The sequence below is a fragment of the Geospiza fortis genome, unplaced genomic scaffold (assembly GCF_000277835.1).
Source record: "Geospiza fortis unplaced genomic scaffold, GeoFor_1.0 scaffold19, whole genome shotgun sequence".
NCBI classification, from domain to species: domain Eukaryota; kingdom Metazoa; phylum Chordata; class Aves; order Passeriformes; family Thraupidae; genus Geospiza; species Geospiza fortis.
The window spans coordinates 1,371,956-1,391,274 of record NW_005054465.1 but is presented as its reverse complement, the minus strand read 5'-3'; the positions used below and the strand labels follow the sequence as shown (position 1 = coordinate 1,391,274).

Below are 19,319 nucleotides of genomic sequence, written 5' to 3'. Positions count from 1 at the left end.
CGTGAGCCGACGAGACCGCGAGGGGGCGCTCTGCGTGCACGGGGAGCGCGGACACCGGGATAAAGGGACACACGGACACGGCACGGACACGGACACGGGGATAGAGGGACACACGGACACGGCACGGACACGACGGGAACACAGGGATAGAGGGACACACGGACACGGCACAGACACAGATACACGGACACAGTGACACTGGGACACACAGGCACACGGACACAGAATCACGGAATCGGTCAGGTCAGAAGGGGTCACATTGCACAGGACTGTGTCCAGATTGTTCTTGAATATGTCCAGTGACGGAAACTTCACAGCCTCTCTGGGCAATCTGCTCTAGTGCTCCATTACCTGCGCAGTAAAGAAGTTCTTCCTCATATTCAGGTGAAATTTCCTGTGCATCACTTGCAGCCTATTGCCTCTCATCCTAGTGGTTGGCACTACTGAGAAGAGCCTGGCTCCATCTTCTTGGCATCTCCCGTTCAGATCCACACCTCCTTTGATGAGGACACACGGACACAGAGGTCTGGCATGTGCACAGGGCTGGTGTGTGCTGCCCTGAGGGCGTCTGCACATCCACGGAGCTCTTGGCGCTGTGTGGGGCTGGTGCCTGCTTGGCACTCCCACCCACACCCGAGGGTTTGGCACGTGCGGGGTGTCCCACATGTGTGCTCTTGTGCTGGGGACACGAGCTGGCAGTGGCAGGGCAGGCTGCAGCTGGGCTGTGATGTCCCCAAGCTCTCTGTGATGCCATGCAGAGATGCCCCCAGCACACCGTGTTTGCCAGGGCAGCTCAGGTTTGTCACGGTGTCTGTGGCACAATGAAGGAGCCAGCGTGGTCTCCAGAGGGCCCAGGCATGACAGAGGTTTGTCTGTGAGTGAAACATTCCCACTTCTCAGCTGCACCTGGAGATCCCAGTTCCCAGCCAGATCCAGTGCTGGGCAATGCTTGCCCTGCCCATGGGGCTGCAGGTTCACCCCCCTAGGGCTCAGTGCCTGCACAGCCACCGTGCCATGGGCTTGCATCACACACAATGAGAGCTACAGCAGCACCATCCATGGGAGAAGGAAAATAGGAACCCAACAAAGCAGTGATGAAATGATTACACCCAGAATCTGACACACTTGGGAATAACTGTGCAGTTGTTTGTATCCTGGCATGTCCATCATCCTTATAGCCTGAAAAATCGGGTGGAGTGTTTAATTCTGTGTCACAGGAACTGTGGCATTAGGATTTGAAAGTTTAAAGGGATAATGATTTCAACATGGCACTTGTTTCTGGTCCCTCCCATCCTGGCCTCCTCTGACTGGTTAAGATTAGTGACATACTGGCTTCCTGCTCCGCTCCTGTAGCTCTCCCAGGGCAAGAAAGTGCTCTGCAGCACGCCCACTCCACCAGAGTCCCAGCAAAATAAGTGTAGAATGTTTCCTGCAGATTTACAGCATTCTACATCTGAGTCATTATTTCTTCATGTCAGTAAAAGCAGCAGGAGATGGGGGGTCACTGTCAGCCAAAGCCACAACACTCAGTCGCTGGCATGGCTCAGACGATGGGAGGTGCCCATACATCCAAGCCCAGAGAGCTGGAGGGAGCTCCAGGCTCCTGGAACAAACCATTTGCCTTCAGCAGTGGTTGTCATGTTCACTGCAGCCCTGCTGTGGTGGTGCTGCAGCCTCAGAGGAGGGGCAGCCCCCACACACTGAGCCCTCCAGCCTGCTGGCAAAAGTTGTGTGGCTGGGAGGGTACAAAAGGCCTGAAGCAGGTATTTTTATTTCATTTTTAATGAGTTGCATGAGTACTCAGCACCTGCAGCAGCAGTGGCAGGATGTCAGGCAGAGCCTGCTGTCTCCTGGTGTTCAGGGAAAAGCCTCTGGAAGACAGAACAAGGGAGCAGCCCCATCTCTTTATGTCTGCTTACAAGTACAGTCAGAGCTCGCCCCTTGGGAGGGCAGGACCATTCTCATTAGAGGCAAGAGAAGGACACATACAGACATTGGGGATGAAATGATGCTGAATCTCTGGACATTTTTAGATTTAAAATACAAAAGGCAAGATCTGATTTCTGGCAAGGAGGTCTGCTGACTTACAAATGCCTACAGCCCTGCATTGGAAAACTTTCAAGACCCCCAGCCTCAGTTCCCAGGCTGCAGGACTGACCTACCATGTCTGGATGTTGCTATGCAAAGGCAGTGCCCAGTGTAGCTGAGACACTGTAGATTCCTGGCAGGCCCAGAAGCATCAAGACAAAATTTGGAAACAAACATGGGGCTGTGTGATGAAGGATTTTTCCCCAGGACTAATACTTGCACATCACAGCTCATACCCCTTCCTATCCACGTACTGGAGGACTCGCAGCAGCAGAGTTTCAGGTCTGCACTGCAGGGTTTCTTTCTTTCACCCATTAGCACTGAGTCAGTCAGTTATGCTACAAGTCAGAGAAAGACAAAAAGAGGGGAAGAGCAATACAGGGAATGGCAGCAAGGAGCACCTCTGGGTTGGCACACTACTGTTAGCAAAGAGGAAACTACTGTTATTAAAATTCTCAGGTACACAGAGAAATTCTAATGGATAATAAAGCAAGCAACAAAGTTTATCTCTGGTCTGGTGCTGTGTCACTGCATGCCAGGAGTTACATCTCAGCAGGGCAGTTGGCCTGGTCAGTGGGGATCATTTTATCGGTGTCGATCTTGTAGGACTGGAGAACACTCTTCAGGTTCTCCACGGTTTCTGGGTGCATGTCAGGAGCTCTTGACAGAATCCAGGCATAGTCCATGTGGAAGAGCCAGAGGATGTTAGTGCAGGAGTAAACCAGGGAGTAATTTTCATAGTCAGTGGAGATGACCCAGTAAGGGGCAGCAGGCATGACTAGGAGAGAGGAGGGCACCATGATTGCCATGTGTAACCAGCTCTGGACAGCTCTGCAGCACCCCAGCCACAGCTCCCGGGACTGTTGCCACTTTGGTTGCTGCACACTGTACTGTGGTCAGTACAGGCAGCTATAATTTATAAAAGCCTACCAGGACTCCTTGTTCTGCCCAGAGGAACTTGGGAAAGACACAAAGCCCTGACTGAGAAGGTCTTTCTGGAAAGTTAATTCTATGACCTGAACAGCTCTCCTGGGCTGATGAAAGCCAGCCCAGCCTCACCAGAGTGGGGGTGCTGGCTGCCAGGAAGGAGCTGTAGTGCTGGGAGCTGACACTGGTGACAGGAGGAGCACAAACCACCCCCCACTGCCATGGGGAACCCTGGCTCAGGGAGCCAGCTGAGCCCTGAGCTGCTCTCTGGGGCTCACACCCAGTGAAGGTGGCTGGGGCTGCACCTGCTGCAGGTGAAATGGCTGTGGTGATGCTGTAGCAGTGCAGAATTCAGTTTGGCTGTGCTCATGGAGCAGTCATTGTACTGCCTTTGCACCTACCCCTCCTCCTCCCATTTCTCCAAATAACCCCTCTGCAAAAGAGAGCTATGAAACTGCCAAAGAAAAGGTGTCAGGAGCAGAATAAAACACAATCCAAGGGGACACTGCAGCTCACTTTCCAGTGCTGCTGCAGACAGAGGAAAGTGCTGTGCAACGTGGCACAGCACCTCAGCAGGCCCCTGTGGGGTGTTAGAGTGACAAGGGAAGGAACAAGCTAACAAAACCATATTATTAATGGTTATTAAAAGCCACTTGTATGTAAAGGCAGCGTGGGCAAGTAGCTGTACCATAGTGTGCAGAGAAACAAGCTTATTCTTGGCTCTTGCAGCACTGTGGGGCTGCCTCCCCCACCTCCCTGTCTCCATCTGTGGAATGACCTGGAGGGATGGCAAGGCTGCTGATCTCTCTTGCTTTGAGACCAGCTGGTGAAGAGTTCTCCACCACTGAGGGGGCTGTTGCTGTAAATGGCATATCAGTGCCACCAAACCACTGCCTGCTGGTCACAACGTCTATTTTTTGCTGCCGTGCTAAAGTCACATGGGGAGCTCCACCCCCTCCCCCGGTGCCACAGCACGATGCCCAAAGCACAGCCCTGCCCTGGGCACCTCCGGGGAGCCCTCCCAGCACACACTTACACCAGTTAAAGCGGACACCCAGCTTGGCCGGCTGCTTCACATCCATGTGCATGAGCTCTCCTTCAGCTTCATTGATTCTGCCATTGGCACTGAGGGGAGAATGACAAAGGGGAGAAATAAAGTCAGGAAGGTGGGAGATCTCTTTTTATCACTTCCACTAAATCATCCCTCCTGACACAACTACCTGTCAAGAGGTGGCTGGAATAGGTACTGGTAAACCCCAGCAGCCCTGAGGATGTTTTCAGCAGCACTAAGGGCACAGCAGGTCCAGGGTCAGGTGCATCTGGGTAGATGGTCTCTCTCGTTAAACCACCCCAGCATCCCAGGCTGTTTCTCTCCAAGTATCCCTGCCAGCTGGATGTCCTTTGGTTCCAGGGTGACAATGACAGAGGAGAAGGAAAGCAAGACCACTCTGCACTGGGTGGCAGGAACCCAGCATGAGAGGATGGGAGGATCCCATCCATTATCTTGGATGTGCCAGGGAGCAGCTTAGCTCCTGGTAGTTGTGGAAGGCATGTGTTCACTTCTGTTTAATCACCTGTGCTTTTTCCAGGTCACTGCACATTCCTCCTCAGGCAAATTCCCTGTACCTGCATGGTGAGCCAGGGTTTCTTTGGCTGCTTGTTCAGAGCACTGCCCTGCTGGCAGCAAGCCCTAAGACTGGAGCTGCCCATCTCATAACAGCATTTTTACACGGATGTCTCAAGACCTGGATGCTGCCTATCAGACAGGAAAGTTTCACGCTTCCGTGTAAAACAGGAACAGCCAAGGAGGTAGAAGTGAATGCTGCCAGCAGCAGAGGTCAAGGGGCTGATGCTGGAGCCATGCACACCCAAAATATTCCTGATATTTCGGGTCTCGAGCTGCTGCAGTAGTGACAGCAGTGACTGGATGGATCTCACACAGATTAATGCAGGCAAAAATGAATGTCCAGCTGTTTGCCAGGCACAGACCAAACAGTGGAGCTGCTGAGACAGTGCTGGGCACTCTGTGAACAGCAGGCATGCTGCTCTGCCCCGGACACAAGGGATGTGTTCCTGTGCTGCTGTTATTGTGGGTCAGAACAAAGTTCCCATGCCATGCCAGGAGCACAGGGGACAGTGCTGCGCTCGCTCCCTCTCATCCATTCAGCCCCTCACAGCAGCAGCCCACAACAGCACAGGCTGGTGATGGAAACAGATTAATTAACACCTGCATCTGTCCGTGTAAAAATCCAGGAGGACTCAGGATAATTGCAAACTGTCCTAATTCCCTAAAAAAGGGAAAAGCATTCACTTCACCACTGATTTAAACTGACAATGATTTACAATCCCCTTGCACAGCAGTTACTACCTGTGCAAGGTAAATTCTCCAGAGACAAGCTGACAAATATTTAAGTAAAAACTACTCATGTGCTTCACCTTCCCTGCCTCTTCTCCTTGTGTCTCTTTACTCTGGAGCAGAGAGGAGCACAAGGCACAGGCACTTCTGAGCATGCAGGGGCACAAGGTGGTAGCTGCCATCCCATAACCAGCCCCACAACCCCCCCAGAACAGGACCCAGGGCATCCAGCTTCTCAGCCATCTCTGGAGCTGACAAGCCAGTCACAGGGGAGATCCAGGCTATTTTATGCTGAGGTCACCATTTACACTTGATCTATCTTCTTATCACTCACCTTGGACAATGAGACAGAGACCTGATGATCTTCGGGTCACTGGCAGGAATCAGAGACCCATATCTCTCAGAAGAGCTACTGCAACCACAGGCTGCCTCCCCCAGCACCCTCAGCCCCAGCCACAGGCAATTTAGAGAAAAATGAACACCGAGGACAGCAAGAGAGGTGACAGCAGTGCCACTGCCACAGTGAGGACATGGCCCGAACACAAACACTTACAGCATCTCCTTGTTGATCACCTTGAACTTCCCATTCTCCTTCAATGAGTAGTTTGCCTGGATGCAGCTTCCTTTCTCAAAAGTTGAGGGCAGCTTCTCTATCTCGTACCATTTCCCCAAATACTGACAGAAGAAAGTTTAAAGACATGTTTTTAACATGAGTGAGCTGGAGCAGAGCAGCCTGTTTTTGTCAGCACAGTTTTTGCCTCTCGGTGGTTGGGACCTGGGGGGAGCAGAGCTGCAGACCCACACTGGCAGCTGTGGCACAAGGTGTGACCAGAGCTGCCACCACCCCCGGCCCCCAGGCAATTGCTGTCAGTCCCATGCCCACTTCACTTAACTAGCTACACCCCACAAGATTTTTTAGAAAACTTTTCACACCTTGTTGATATCGAATTCTTCTTGAACTGATGGATCTGGGCATGGTCCCATATGAAACATCTGGCCTTTCCCAACGCTGAAGAGGCTGAGCAGGACCGAGAGCCGCACTGCCGTGCCCAGCATGGCTGCACTGGGATGCAGGTGGGAAATGCACCTGGGCAGAAGGAAAACAGCTGAGCTGGGGCCTCCCTGGAGCAGAGCTTTGTGTGAAGTACAGCACGAGGGCATGCAGCAGGGCACCTCAGGGGCACAGCAAGGAGGAAGGAATCATGAGAAGAGTGCCAAAGAAGTCCCAAGCCCAAAACAGCCTTAAGCCCTGCCTGTGCTCAGGCTGCACCCAGCAGCTCCATGAAAAGCCCAGCAATGCCTGGTGAGAACACTTGTACTCATCACCCACATCTGACACCTAGCAAGGTGCAGGGGTGATAAATGTCCAAGGACCCACAAGAGCATCATTGTTTGTCCAAAGCCAAGGCAAGGGGAAATGCATGATGTTTGCTTTAAAACGGTGGAGCACAAGGAACATACTCCAGAGCCAGCGGAAACCTGGGGCCCTGAGACATGGATGTGAGCTCTGTACACCTGCAGTGTACACCTGCATGGCAGGAGGGACATCCCCAGGTAAGCCAGAAACTGCAACAGGGTGGGAGAGCTGCCTCTGGAGGGGTCTTGGTATGCCAGGATATACACAGCACTGCAAGGCGGGGAAGTTGGTACAGATTCAAATCCACACCAAATACAACAGGAACAGACACCCACACACATGGGGTGAGAAGGGAAAGGACAGGTTTTCCTGCAGAGCAGAAGCAGGAGCTGTGCTGCTCACACCCAAACAGTTGCTGGAGCCAGGATGCTGCCCACATGCTTTGGGCTCTGCTTGGGGCAGCATGCACAGACCCTGCAGCACTGGGCTGCTCTGCTTCCCTGGCTGTAAACTCCTGCACAGGAGCAGCAGTAACATTTTGCCCAAGTTCAGAAGAAAAGCCCAGTCTGTCTCCAGCTGCAGGCACAGGCCCTGCTGCAGACACAGGCAGTTCCCATTTTGAATCTCCCAATTCAGACATACCTTGGTGGGCGAGGCGCAGTGATGCTCCGCAGAGGACCAGGGCAGCAAGGAACAGCTCTGTGGTGAGCTCTCTGCTTCTCTTTATAAGTGTGCTGGGATCATCATTATTCAGCTCTGGAACAAGCCACTCCCTGGTCGTCGACTTGTTTAGGTTTTTGGCAGGCCAGTCAGCTGCCTTGGATCAGCAGCTGGTACGAAGCTGGAGATGGGCTGCAACTTGGCTGCTCACCCAGGCAAACAAAGGCACCCCACGTGTCTGGGTACTGCCTGCAGCTGCAGAGCTCTCTGCCTTGCAGCCACTCACTAAAGCCTCAGGCCTGGGTGCAAGTGGTAGGGGAAGCAGAGAAATGCCACAGCCTTTGAGAAGGGCTGGGGACAGCAGCAGCTCCCATCCTGCGCCCTCTGGTCCAGCAGCAGCCATGGCCATGCTCCAAGGGGGGAGATGCAGCCTCCTCTGCCTCCTCCTTGAGCCCTGGAGATCCTCCAGACCACTGCAATGTCCTTGTCCCCATCACAGTCACTTGCTGTGAGTACATGAGGAGCATGAAGCAGCAGAATGCATCACAGGTTTGTCTGAGGAGCTGTAAGACCTTTCAGCAGTTTTCTTCTAGACTTTTAAATCTTATTACAAGGAAAGATGCTGGTGCAATTAATTCCCTGCTGACCCAGCACTTTTTCCAACAGGTGCCCAGCAAATGCCTTTGACAGCAGAGCAGCCATCTGTGAAGACAGCCGGTCCCAAGAGTTATACAAGAGTTGAGTAATTGACAGGAAGCTCTCTGTGTTTAATTACATTCTAATCAAATCTCTGTTGAGATTTTCTCTCTCCAGATGTGTTTTTACATGCTGCCCTGCATGCCTTACTCACACATGCACACACACGAGCTCCTGACTGCCCAAATGCCACCCCAAGAGCCACACACAGCTCAGTCCTGTCCCCTTCTGGGGCCATGCAGCCCAGGTGTGCCCTGAAACAGCACAGCCAAAGTGTGTCCTAGGACCTCAACAACCACCAGAGCTGTGCCTGGCTCATCCAGCACAGAGCCAGCAGCACCAGCTGGGGGTGAATGGCCCAGGGAGCACACGGTCCATGGTCTGCCACAGTGCCTGGCTATAACTGGGCTGGCACTGCCATTTTGGCTCCTAGCACTCTGCAGCCAGAGTCACACCAGAGCATCGAGGTGCTCAGCCAGCCACATTCCACGGCGCTGTCATCTTATTGGAGGGGTTCCATACTGTAGTCTCCTTATTTTAAAAGTTTCATACCTCCTTGGTGTTTCTTGTGGGCAGCTCCTCAGAGCACTGACTCTTTCTTCTTCATAAAGCAGCCAACTGACTCCAGTTCCCTACTTAACCAGCCACCCCACTCTTTTATAGCACTCTTCTTCTCATTAGTTACAGCTGTGGCCTGGTAAAGTCAGGCCTGTTCCTAATCTTTGATAACTGGCCCAGCTGCAACTCCTTAGGGGCAAGATTACTTTCTACACTATCTTAATTTTCTTATATTCTATCCCCTTACACCATGGAACTCCTGCTGCAGGAGTGTGCAGGAATGGGCCATGGCCAGGAGGCTGAGAAGTCAGGAGCCAGCAGGAGCTGACACTCCTTGAGCCCAGGGCCTGCTCCATGTCCCACCTGTCCCTGGCCCACAGCAGGAGCCTGCTGTGAGCCACTCCAGAGCAAGGGCTCGGGGAAAAGCATAACCTTATAATTGCACCTAATTGTGGGGTGGGGTCTCAGTCATCTCAGTCATCCCCACCCGGTAAGCAGTTTGTGCCCTGGAGCAGAGGAGGGGCCACACATCAAAGGGCAGGAAGATAGAGCAGGAGAGGAAGAAGGAAAGCTGTGGAGAAACCAGGGCAAGGAGGGGGGCACCAGACACGCTCGGAATGCTTTGTGCAGGAATGAAACCTCCCCACATTTCTGGGCAATGAGGCAGCTGCAGGGCAGGCTGCAGGGCTGGGGCACAGGAGGATGGGACAGCGCTGCTGCAGGGCAGGGGGGCTGCGAGGGGCTGGGGAGCTGTGGGTGCAGAGCACACACGGGCTGAGGTGGCATGAGCCACACGGCACGTCCAGGGGTGACAGCATTTACAGACAGACTGCCTTGGCTGGGATAGTCTCACACTGCCAGTCGTCTGTTTCAGAGACAAAGCTCATCTGGCTCCAGTGAGACAATGCAACAGCACTGAGTGCTGCCAGCAAAGAAAACCCCCTTGTTAGAGCAAGCTAGAAGTGCAGAGAAAGTTCAGCCAGCAGATGGCTAGGACAGGGCAGTGCCACTCCACCTGTGACATTCTACCTGTAGCAGACCTGGCTTAGGGCAGGAGTGAGACTGTCCTGCTGCACCCCCCAGGTATCAACTCTTGGCACCTGTAAAACAGAGCAGCTTCAGCCAGCCAGGCCTGGTGGGGACCTGGCTCCCCGGGGAAAGGCTGTCCTGCTGCACTGGGTCTCCAGCTGGGATTTCAGCAGCTTGAGAACCAGGATAACTTGGGAGTGCTGAGGGTCCCACCATGGAGACAACGTTGTTTGCATGGACAGGTCTTCCTTTTTGCCACTACCTTTCATGGTGCCTTCCATTTTGTTTTTCTTCCTCTTCTCCAGGAAATGGGGCTTTGTGCTGGCCAACAAGTTGCAACACATATATAGAAAAAAAAAATCAACAAGTAGGAGGCAAGACAGAGTAAAGAAAAGCAGGTGGGAATTTTCCTCTGTTCCTAGGAGTGGCAAAAGGTGCTTTGAAATCGTTTATGCATAATGGTGTAAAATTTTTAATTACACTTACAACAGCAAAGGAAGTAAACAGACTCTGGATGCATGAAGTGGCCTCTGGGATATGGGAATTTGATCCCATGCAAGTGCACAAAAGATGTTGTGATTAATTTATATACAATTAGTGAGTAGCTCTCCACCTTGGAAGTTATCCAATTATGTATTCAAACACAAGAAACCAGAGAGAGAATTTAGGCACTTAGAAAACAAAAAAGGCTGTTATTATTTAAGGGACAACCCCTATCATGCAGGGCCAGCAGTGTTTCTGGCTGCGCTGGGGAAGGCTCCTCAGCCTAACTGGCATTGCTGCCAAGATCTGAATCCCTGAAGAGAGAGAAGTCAGAGGGATATTTACTCTTCAGAAAGTAGAAAGAACAAAACAGAGAGAAGGTCTCTGTATGCAGAAATACATTGCAGACCTGGACCAGTGACAAAGCTTTGGCCCAGTGCCGTCTCACCCCTATGGATGTGCTCACCATAAAAACTGGAGTTTAAGCAGTGCCCATAATCCGGTGGTTTTGCTATATTCCAGTGTCCCACATGAAGGGCTGCCTGATGCTGCTAAATAAGGTTAAAAAAGTTTTGTTGATGCATTTGCTGCTGAGTTCTCACAGCAGACCCTGGGTACAGGCAGAGCAGGCATTCAGCCAGGTTTGTCCTCAAAGAGAGGAGCAAGGAGTGCACAGCCTAAGGGGGCAGAGTAGGACATCTCCAAAGGATGTAGGAGCAGATCCCATGGGCATTTACCAGACTCCTGTGGGCCCTGTCTGGGAATGCCCACTCAGATTTGAGCACTGTGTCACTGCAGGGCCCTGGCTGTGTGAGTCAGCTCAGCACAGGGTGCTGCTCCCATCCTCTGTGCCCCACTGAGCCCAGCCCAGAGAGCAACCCAGCTGCCCTGCTCTGCATCCCCTTCTCAGAGGAGAGCTCCCGCAGTCCCTACTGGATTCACTATGCCTTTTTCTCAACCAGCAACATTTAGCCTATTGAAACATACTGTAAATGATCTAAAAAATGTCATTAAACATGTTCAGAGAGCTTTTTCTGCAAAGAGATTTTCTATTCTCACAGAGGAAGCACAGTGATCTGTTCACAGCATCACCAGCTCTGTCCAAGAGATGCCCAAGTAAGGCTATTTAAGCCCACAGCCCTATTTTCTGAGGTTAAGCCATATTTCAGCCCTTAGCCCAGGCATGCTTTAATGCAGTTATACAATTATATTTTCTATGACCTATATACAACCTACATCTTCCTCACGACACAGATTTCTAGTGAGTGGGTAATCGCAGCTCTGCTCACGGAAAGAGAGAACAGCCTCTATTATATTAAGGAATGCAATTAAGAAATCTCCTGCAGATTATGCTGTCCTGCAGCCAAGCAGGAAGCCCTTTGGCAGGGATGTGGGCTCTCCTGCTGCCAGAGACTTTGGAGCCTGCTTCAAGTCAGCAACTTGCATTCCTGGGCACCAGGAGCCCAGGAATCACACAGGGAGTTCAGGGGTGGCCTCAGACTCTCAGATATCCCTCACTTTTAGGCCTCAAAGCTCTTTTATATATGTTTTATATATGCACCAGGAAGACCCAAGGGCAGCACTTTGGCCCTGAATGACTTCTTGGCCAGCCAGCCCAGCATTTCCATCCCATATCTCTAAGTCCCCCCAATCTCACACCACAGTTCAGAGGAGAATTTTAAGAATACCCTTTCTGAAAGAGCAAGTCTCATCCCTCCACACAGGCTGAGAGCACAAAGACACTGGCATATGTGTTTGGCTTTGCCTGTGAATAGCTGCATTGAGGCCACTGAGCCCAAGCACACACAGCTTGCATTGAAACACAAGCCTAAGTGTTTGCTAGACTGGAATTTACATTGTACAGAAAATAAATAACATAAATTCAGTGGTCAGTGCTCTGACTTTGGTGCAATGCATGGTTACAGAATGAAATGGCACAGAGATGCCATTCACAATGAGTTTCATTCAAACCAGTTGGGAGATTTTAGGAATGATTAGTTTAGACAGTATTAAAAATGCTTCTATCTGTGCTGCAGCCCAGGAATACTAGTCAGGTGTGTATTTCAGTATAAAGAGACCTGACTTGAGGACATGCATGCATTTTCCACATGCCACATCTTGCATTCCCTGACATAATTATTCTTGAGAAATGGTTGCTACCCATGGACTAGAACAAAAGCTTCTTGCACCAGGACAGATGTACAGAAGTGTAGGAACTTCCTTGGGAGACAATAGATAACCTGGGACTGATTTTGATTCTGTAAGTGCCCGTGCACAGAGAGAGCTGGAAGCCAGCTCCTGGCTTGTGCCTGCAGGAGGGAAAGCTGCCTGAAGCAGGAGCTGGGCTGGCTGGGCCAAGTGCCATCCCTGCCCACAGGGAGCTGGGGGCTTCCTGCTCCTCTCAGTGCCTCTTGGTGCTGCAGGAAGGGAGCAGCCACCCCCTACAGGTGTCCCCAAAGCCTGAGGGAACCAGGCAACCCATGTGTGCTTCAGGGCTGTGAAAGAGGCAGTGGTGCAAAAAGAAGGTCCAGATGTGCTCCTGGGCTACAGAGTCTTAGGGACTTGCTTGTTGATAAAGGTGTCCAGCAAAAGAACATGTGCAGGGAGGGGAGGAGGTTGTGACTTACTGTGTGGGCCGAGAGTATATAGGAAAGATGGGAAGAGAAGCATTTCCTGTGCATGCACATGGTGTGGCAGCAGCTCCCAGTAAAAGCACTGGCTCCATCCCCACAGCAGTGCTGGCCCTGAGAAAACTCAGTGCTTGTCCCTTGTTGGGATGGACAGACCACTGCATCCACTGGCTGTGCCCTGCAGCTCTTCAAAGCCACCTCGTGCCAACAGCCAAGCCACCACACCATTTCACCCTCTTTAAAGATGGCCACAGCTACCTTGAAGCTTTTTCTGAGTCCCCAGGCAGATTTTCTGCAGGCACTTCCTCATTATCAAAGTGCACCTCAGCTGTATTGGAGTACTTGATCCACATTTCTTCTCTGGAGGGCTGCCAGGCCAAGCACCTGCACCAGCTTTCCCCAGGGAGGGGAGCTGTACAGCCATACTCCAGACACCCACTGGATGTCTCCAGAGGGACACAGGGACTGACACATCCCTCCCTGCAGTAAGTGATGGAGCCATGGGGCCTTTCCAGGGTGCATTCCCTCTCCCAACAGCTCCCTCCTTAGTCATGCTTCCTGGAGCAATGGTTGCCTCTCATTAGAGCTGGAAAGGGAAGGTGCTTTGCTGTGCTCTGTATGCTTCAACACCTCTGAGCAAGGAGAAACCAGGAAGGAGACAAAAGGACAACCTGCTGACTGATTGTCATAGTAACCCTGGTTAAAGTCTGACCAGGAAAATTACTTCTCCTACAGCACTTGACCCCAAAAGGTGATAGGTACCACCCACACCCCTGGGAGCACAATTGCTCTGGTGTGCAGTAATAGACCATGCAGTTTTCCCCCAAGTTGCTGTTCAAGGTCCCTGGGCAAGGTGCCTGTGGGGTGATGGTTAACCTTGGTGCCTGTTTAAGAGCAGCACAGTGTTAATGCCTGCTCTCACCCCTGGCACCTTCCTCCCTGCAGCTCCAGCAATTCAGAGGACTTTAAAAGCCACTTGTAGCAGCCTTCATGCAGAAGACTGGAGTCACCACATTTATTATTCTACCACAAAAAGTAATTCAGTCTGTGGGAAGGGGGATAATACTTATTCTGGCATCAGTTATAACAATAACTCCAGCATGGGCAGGGTGGTGGCAGAGGCACTGGGAAAATAAGAGAGCTTGGTGCAGGTAGAGTGATTTATTTAGGGCATTTAAGGAACATGTAACAGTGCCAGGGCCAGAAGTGCTTCATCTCAGTCCCCGCTAAACCACTGAAACAGACCAGCTCTTATCTGCTTCCTCTGCTGAACACTCTTTTTACAACCAAAGCAAGAATTCTTTCATTTTTCCTGTTTTGACTTTATTAATGTCTTGGCAAACACAGTGAAGGAAGATCTCAGGTGACCACATCTGTTCCATCTGTATGCTGGAGCTGGAATCAACTAGGAAACACCACTGCCCTTCTCAACATCATTGGCTAGGTCCTGCACAAGAAAGAGTTTTCTTACCGGGGGCCACGCCCAGGGGGATGGACAACCTTGTGCCATGCTGGCTGGGGAATACCCCCTGGCCATACATATGGGGGTAAAACACAATCACCTTCCCTGTAAGGGCAGAGAAAAGCAATAGTGCACAAGGGGGTGGGCAGAGACCCCCTATGACAGTGCTCTGTTGGCAAAAAGTGCTGAGAGAAAGCACCCTCAGGGAACCAAATTCAACTGCCCTGCAGGCAGTGAATTAAGGCATGTTCACTAAGTGCACTGAACCCTGGCTCAGCCAGGCACTGTGCCCAGAGCTGCCTTCGGCACCGGCAGGATGATGCTGCCAGCCATCCTGCCAAGGGCTCTGGAGAGCTCTTCCCTTCAAGACACCACAGGAGAAGGCACTGGATGCTGCAGGAGACCTGCACATACAGCTACTTTGTGCCTTCTGATAAGCTGCTGTCAGGACTGAGGTATTACTTATCAGTATTTTGAGGTGGAAACACAGGTCTGCTCTCACCTCAAAGAGCACCAGGGGAGAGGATGATAGGGCTGTATCAGTAACATCCCTGTGGCCCTTCCAACACTGCTGAGAATGAATTAACTGTATCTGGCCCCAGGCCAGGCCCTGGAGGTGGAGCTGGCTCTCTTACAAATTCTCTATTTGTAGCATCTCTCCAATCCCCAGAGCCCAGGCTGCTGGCTGAGAAACCTGCTGGTATTGGTTTGGACATTTTTCAGTATTGTGGTTACACAAGCTGTAAACTTGTGTTTCAAAACCTCAGCCAGAAGCACAGGTGCTGCTGTTGCTCTTTACACAGCACCAGCATGTTTAAGGAGGATCTTTAAGCTAGGAAGATAAACCCATCCTGAGTTTCTGTGGTCTTCAAGTTTCCAAAAGGCTGAGCAAGCCTCCCGTGTGTGGGTGCACTGGGTGGCACTGTTGCAGAGCTGGGTGCTGCCGGGCAGAGCTCCCTGCAGAAACCCCGAAGGTCCCATGTCCAGGCACTGCCCTGGCCACTGGCAGGGGACTGAGCCAGCACCTCTCTGTGCAAGGCAGGACCTCATGCAGAGGACTGACCACCTCTTGGCTCCTAGTGCCATCACAGAGAAGCTGTCGATATGAAGGGAAAACCAGGACCACTTCACAAAGGCTAAGGGGTGCACTAAGGAGCTGGACCATCACTGCCTTCCAAAGCATTGTGAGAAACATGCAGAAAAAGGTGGGACAGTGCCTCAGCAGCTGGTGCTTCAAAAAAAAAAAAGCCATGGCAAGCTTTGGCAGTGTAATTCCTTGTAGCATACTACAGCAGCAATGAGCATGGACTTCCATGGGATTTCAATGAACTTCTCTCTCTTTTGTCCTCAGGCTTTGAAGGTCACTGTCAACTGGAATTGAGTTTTCTTCCCTCTGTTACTCACCAGCAGAACAAAAATCTGGCCTCAGTGCCATATTAGTGCAACTCTCTGGCGTGAAACATGTACTCTTCTCTCCCCCAGACACCCAGAGCTCCCCTCCCAGGCAGAAACCAGATCAGGCACTAACAGATCAGGCACTGACAGCCCTCCTGAGCACTTCTCAGGGGGCACAGGAGGGGACTGGGGCTCACATGCTGTGAAATCCTTACCCTGGTTCAACCACGAGGTCCTTGCACACCCTGGGACACTTCTTGGCTTGCCAGTCTCCGTTCTGTCCGTGAGAGGAGCTAATCCTTATCACCAGGCAGCTGTAGCCCTTGCATTAGTTACATGAAGAGTGCTGAGGCAATGAAGAATGCACAGCACTGCTCTAAACTATCTCCTTCAAGGGAAACCACACAAAATACAAACACTGACAGTGTTTACAGAGAGGCCTCTCTAACAGCCTTCTGCTGAGGAAATGGGCCATGCTGCCCATTCTGCTCCAGGCAGTTCTCACTGAGCCTCCACAAACCCACTACCTGCTGAAACATCATTAATTGTTATTATTAAACCGCCTCCTTAATTACTGAACCTAATTAAATCCCAACCTCAGATTCAAAAGTGGTGGGAAAACAGATGTAGAAATGAGCACTGGAGCCAGAGTGATATGCTTTAAAAATCTTACAATGTATTTTTCTCTCTGTGCAAATCAGAGCTACTTAACATTAATCACATTTCACAGTGCAGGGCGCAGAAGTGATTTCTGTTTGAGCTGCAGTTCAGTGGGATCCTTCTGGGTCCTGAATCCCAGGAAATCTCCATGTGCAGATGATCTGGAAAAGACACAAACTGCACAGCAGTATTTCTAGCAGTTGTTAATTGTAAGAAAAGCTGCCTTGACAGCATCTCCAAGGGAAACCTGCTTTCCTCCTGAAGGCATCACAGCACTCATGGCTGCCTGCAGACTCCAAGAATTTGCAGACAGTGGCATACAAAAATTTTAAGGCACAGTTTCCAAGTCAGAGCTAGTGGAGACAGATGAAGAAAGAGCAATCAATAAGCTCTTTTCACAGCCACTTAATCTCATATAAGGCAAAATAGTGGCAGGAAAAGCTGGTCCCTAGGAGTGAGAGGCTCAGGTCCCAGCCTGGCCAGCAGTGCCTGCAGCTCACTGACTGCTCCACCAGTGGTCACCACTGGAACACAGGGAATGGGGCATGGTAGGCAGCCATGCACTTGGAAAACATTACTGAATTCCTGCATGTGGCCAACAGAATAGACCCTTTGGGATACTGGGGAAAATATATAATATCAGTTATCAAGAGGTAGATTGAGGAGATGATTGTATGACGTGGAGATTTCATTGTGCAATATTAAAAATAGGAAATGTGTCCCTTAAAGCATCCTTCCAGAGCTCATAGTCAGGCCACACTAGCTGCACAGTGCCCCATCACTGTTCAAATGCAGAGGATAAATTAAAAAACTGACTTGGAAAAACCAACAGCATCTCTCTCACCAGCCAGAGAGAAATGGAGATGGCTGGGCAATGTCTGTATCACAGTTGAGTAGTTCAGGCATGTAAGGTAGTAGTCTGAGAAGCCAAATTTGTTTGCTACAGCAGCTTAAACCCTGTCCCAGGGAGAAAGAAACAGGTGGAAAGGGGCTGCTGAGAGATGGCTCAGACCTCATTATTAGTAGGGCTTTTCACTGCCCATCATGTGCCCAGTTGTTGGCTCTGGCACCTCCTGGCCACAGTGCTGGGAGGGAAGAACCCTTCTTTGCAGCTAGGTAATGAGGCTGTTTAGAGGCAGTGTTGCTGTTTCCCTAGAAAGAGCAGACAGTCACAGCACAGCAGAGCTTCTTGGCAGTATCAGGAAAACAATGGAAGGCTGTGACTGACCCATTTTCAACCAAATGGAAAACTTTGCTTTTGTTTCCCATTTTAGTTTCTCCCTTCAAGCCATCTCATAGCAACAGCTTTGCTCTGCTATTAGCAGTTTGCCCTTGTAAGGAAAAGCAAGAGCCCATTAATAAGCCAAATTTATCTGCTGACCTAATTACGCTGGCCACATATTTGACACGTTATATTTACCTTCCTCTGCTTCCTCCATAGTTAAAAGGAAAACACCTTTAGACTTTAATCAGCACAGCAAGAAATACAAACAACAAGCATGAGATTTAAAAAAAGAACCAAAAAACCATGCAGTTCTAGCATTCCACAACACACAGCTAGAAGTGGAAGCATATGCATCTCCAGGGGAGACACAGCAGCATGGAGTGCAGAGGTGAGCCCTAGCCTGTGTGTGAGCCCTGGAGGGATGCCTGAGGGATGCCTGCTTACAGGGTGGCTCCGGGGATGTAAAGCCAGTCAGCAATGGCTGTGGGCAGGTGGGTCATGACCTGCAGCCTCACCCACCAGTACATCTCCATGGGGTTGTAGCGGTTCCTGGGGCACGGGGACGTGAGCGCTTCAGTGATGGCATTCAAGACCAGAGACATGTCCTTCAGGCCACTGCTCACGAAAGACTTCATGGTGGCCACATGGCGAGCGAAGTGCTCGCTGCCGTAGTCCTGCCGCACGGTGAGGGTGGCCCCACTCCACAGAGCCTGGGCCTGCCTGTCGATGCCAGCCGCTGTCAGGATGCCCGTGGCTGCCACAAAGTTGCTGGGCTCGATGAGGACGACGCGCACGCCCCAGCGGTACATCTCCTGCCTCAGGCAGTCCGAGAACGCCGCCACCCCAAACTTGGACACGCAGTAGCACGAGCGAGATGGGCTCGCCATGCGTCCCAACATGCTCGTGATGTTCACCACACGGCCTAGACAGAAACCATCAGGCACAGGGGATGAGCTGCAGAAGCAGCAGCCAGAACATCCCAGTAAAAGGGTACTTAGTGGGATGATGCTGATTTCTAAAATCTGAATCTTGAACACACACCCCCTGTCACGGAGCTTTTCTCTCCTGCCTCAAGCAGGCTAACCCCTGTTCTCCAGGGGATGGTGCCTACCTCTGCATCAAAGAATTTACAAAGCATACAAGACATTTCCCTCCTCATCTCCAAGTAGAGAAGTACCATGATCTTCAAGACTCTTAGCTGTGTGTTCTCAGGAGTGTGCCTCACCCATGTGTCTAGCTAGAGAAGGGCTCAAGCTCCCAGCCTAGAGTGTCATGAGCTGCAAAGCTCACAACTCGGTGTGATTTTATACAAGTGTTCTAGTTCTTTTTGCAAGCTTGACAGCTCATCTGCCTTACACATGTGTGTACTTTTAGACCTGAGCTGGATGGCAGAGAATGAGTAGAGATTTCTCTGCACCTGCAGCATGAGCAGCACAACCCACTCACCCAGCTGGTCAGCCACAAGTCTCTACAGTGGCCATTCCTGGGAGAAACAAGAGGAGACTTGATGTGGTGCTGTTCACAGGGCAGTGGAAAGCAATTGTCCTAATTCCTGCCAACAGCCTGTGACAGCCCTCAGGGCACTGCCTCAGGGCAGTGACAGCAGTGGTCACTCCTCTGTGTGTGTCTCAGCACTATGTGCACTATGGTTTCAGGTACACTTGCAAACAAGCCCTTGAAATTCCACCAGCTATTTTTACAGAGAGCATTTTCACAGCCAAGGAGCAAAATACCCTTCTGCAGCTCAAAATTTCAGCTGAGAAACAAGTGGACAGCTCTACTGTCTCATTCCA

The 19,319-nt window shown here is 51.2% G+C and overlaps 2 protein-coding genes across 2 annotated transcripts in view; both read right to left on the bottom strand.

Moving 5' to 3' along the window:
• Positions 1–2,505: 2,505 nt before the first annotated feature.
• On the bottom strand, positions 2,506–7,603 carry APOD (apolipoprotein D). The gene is made up of 5 exons (XM_005427995.2): positions 7,371–7,603; positions 6,305–6,458; positions 5,925–6,046; positions 4,052–4,140; positions 2,506–2,866 (listed from the first exon to the last, which is right to left on the bottom strand). The coding sequence occupies exons 2-5, from the start codon at positions 6,425–6,427 to the stop codon at positions 2,631–2,633; spliced, it is 570 nt and encodes a 189-aa protein (XP_005428052.1). The 5' UTR covers positions 6,428–6,458; positions 7,371–7,603; the 3' UTR covers positions 2,506–2,630.
• Positions 7,604–16,297: 8,694 nt separating this feature from the next.
• Positions 16,298–19,319, bottom strand: part of LOC102036609 (D-beta-hydroxybutyrate dehydrogenase, mitochondrial-like) — a 16,616-nt gene continuing 13,594 nt past the window's right edge. Inside the window, exon 5 of the mRNA XM_014309905.2 lies at positions 16,298–18,448. Coding sequence (XP_014165380.1) covers positions 17,967–18,448 — 482 coding nt within the window. The 3' untranslated portion in view covers positions 16,298–17,966. The remainder of the gene's footprint in view (positions 18,449–19,319) is intronic.

Excerpts from the sequence above, each read along its gene's own strand:
- APOD (XM_005427995.2), bottom strand. The coding sequence starts at position 6,427 with ATGCTGGGCACGGCAGTGCGGCTCTCGGTCCTGCTCAGCCTCTTCAGC. Across the intron at positions 4,141-5,924 it reads GTGATCAACAAGGAGATGCT|TGCCAATGGCAGAATCAATG; the intron begins GTAAGTGTTTGT and ends TTCTCCCCTCAG. Across the intron at positions 2,867-4,051 it reads GGGTGTCCGCTTTAACTGGT|TCATGCCTGCTGCCCCTTAC; the intron begins GTAAGTGTGTGC and ends CCTCTCTCCTAG.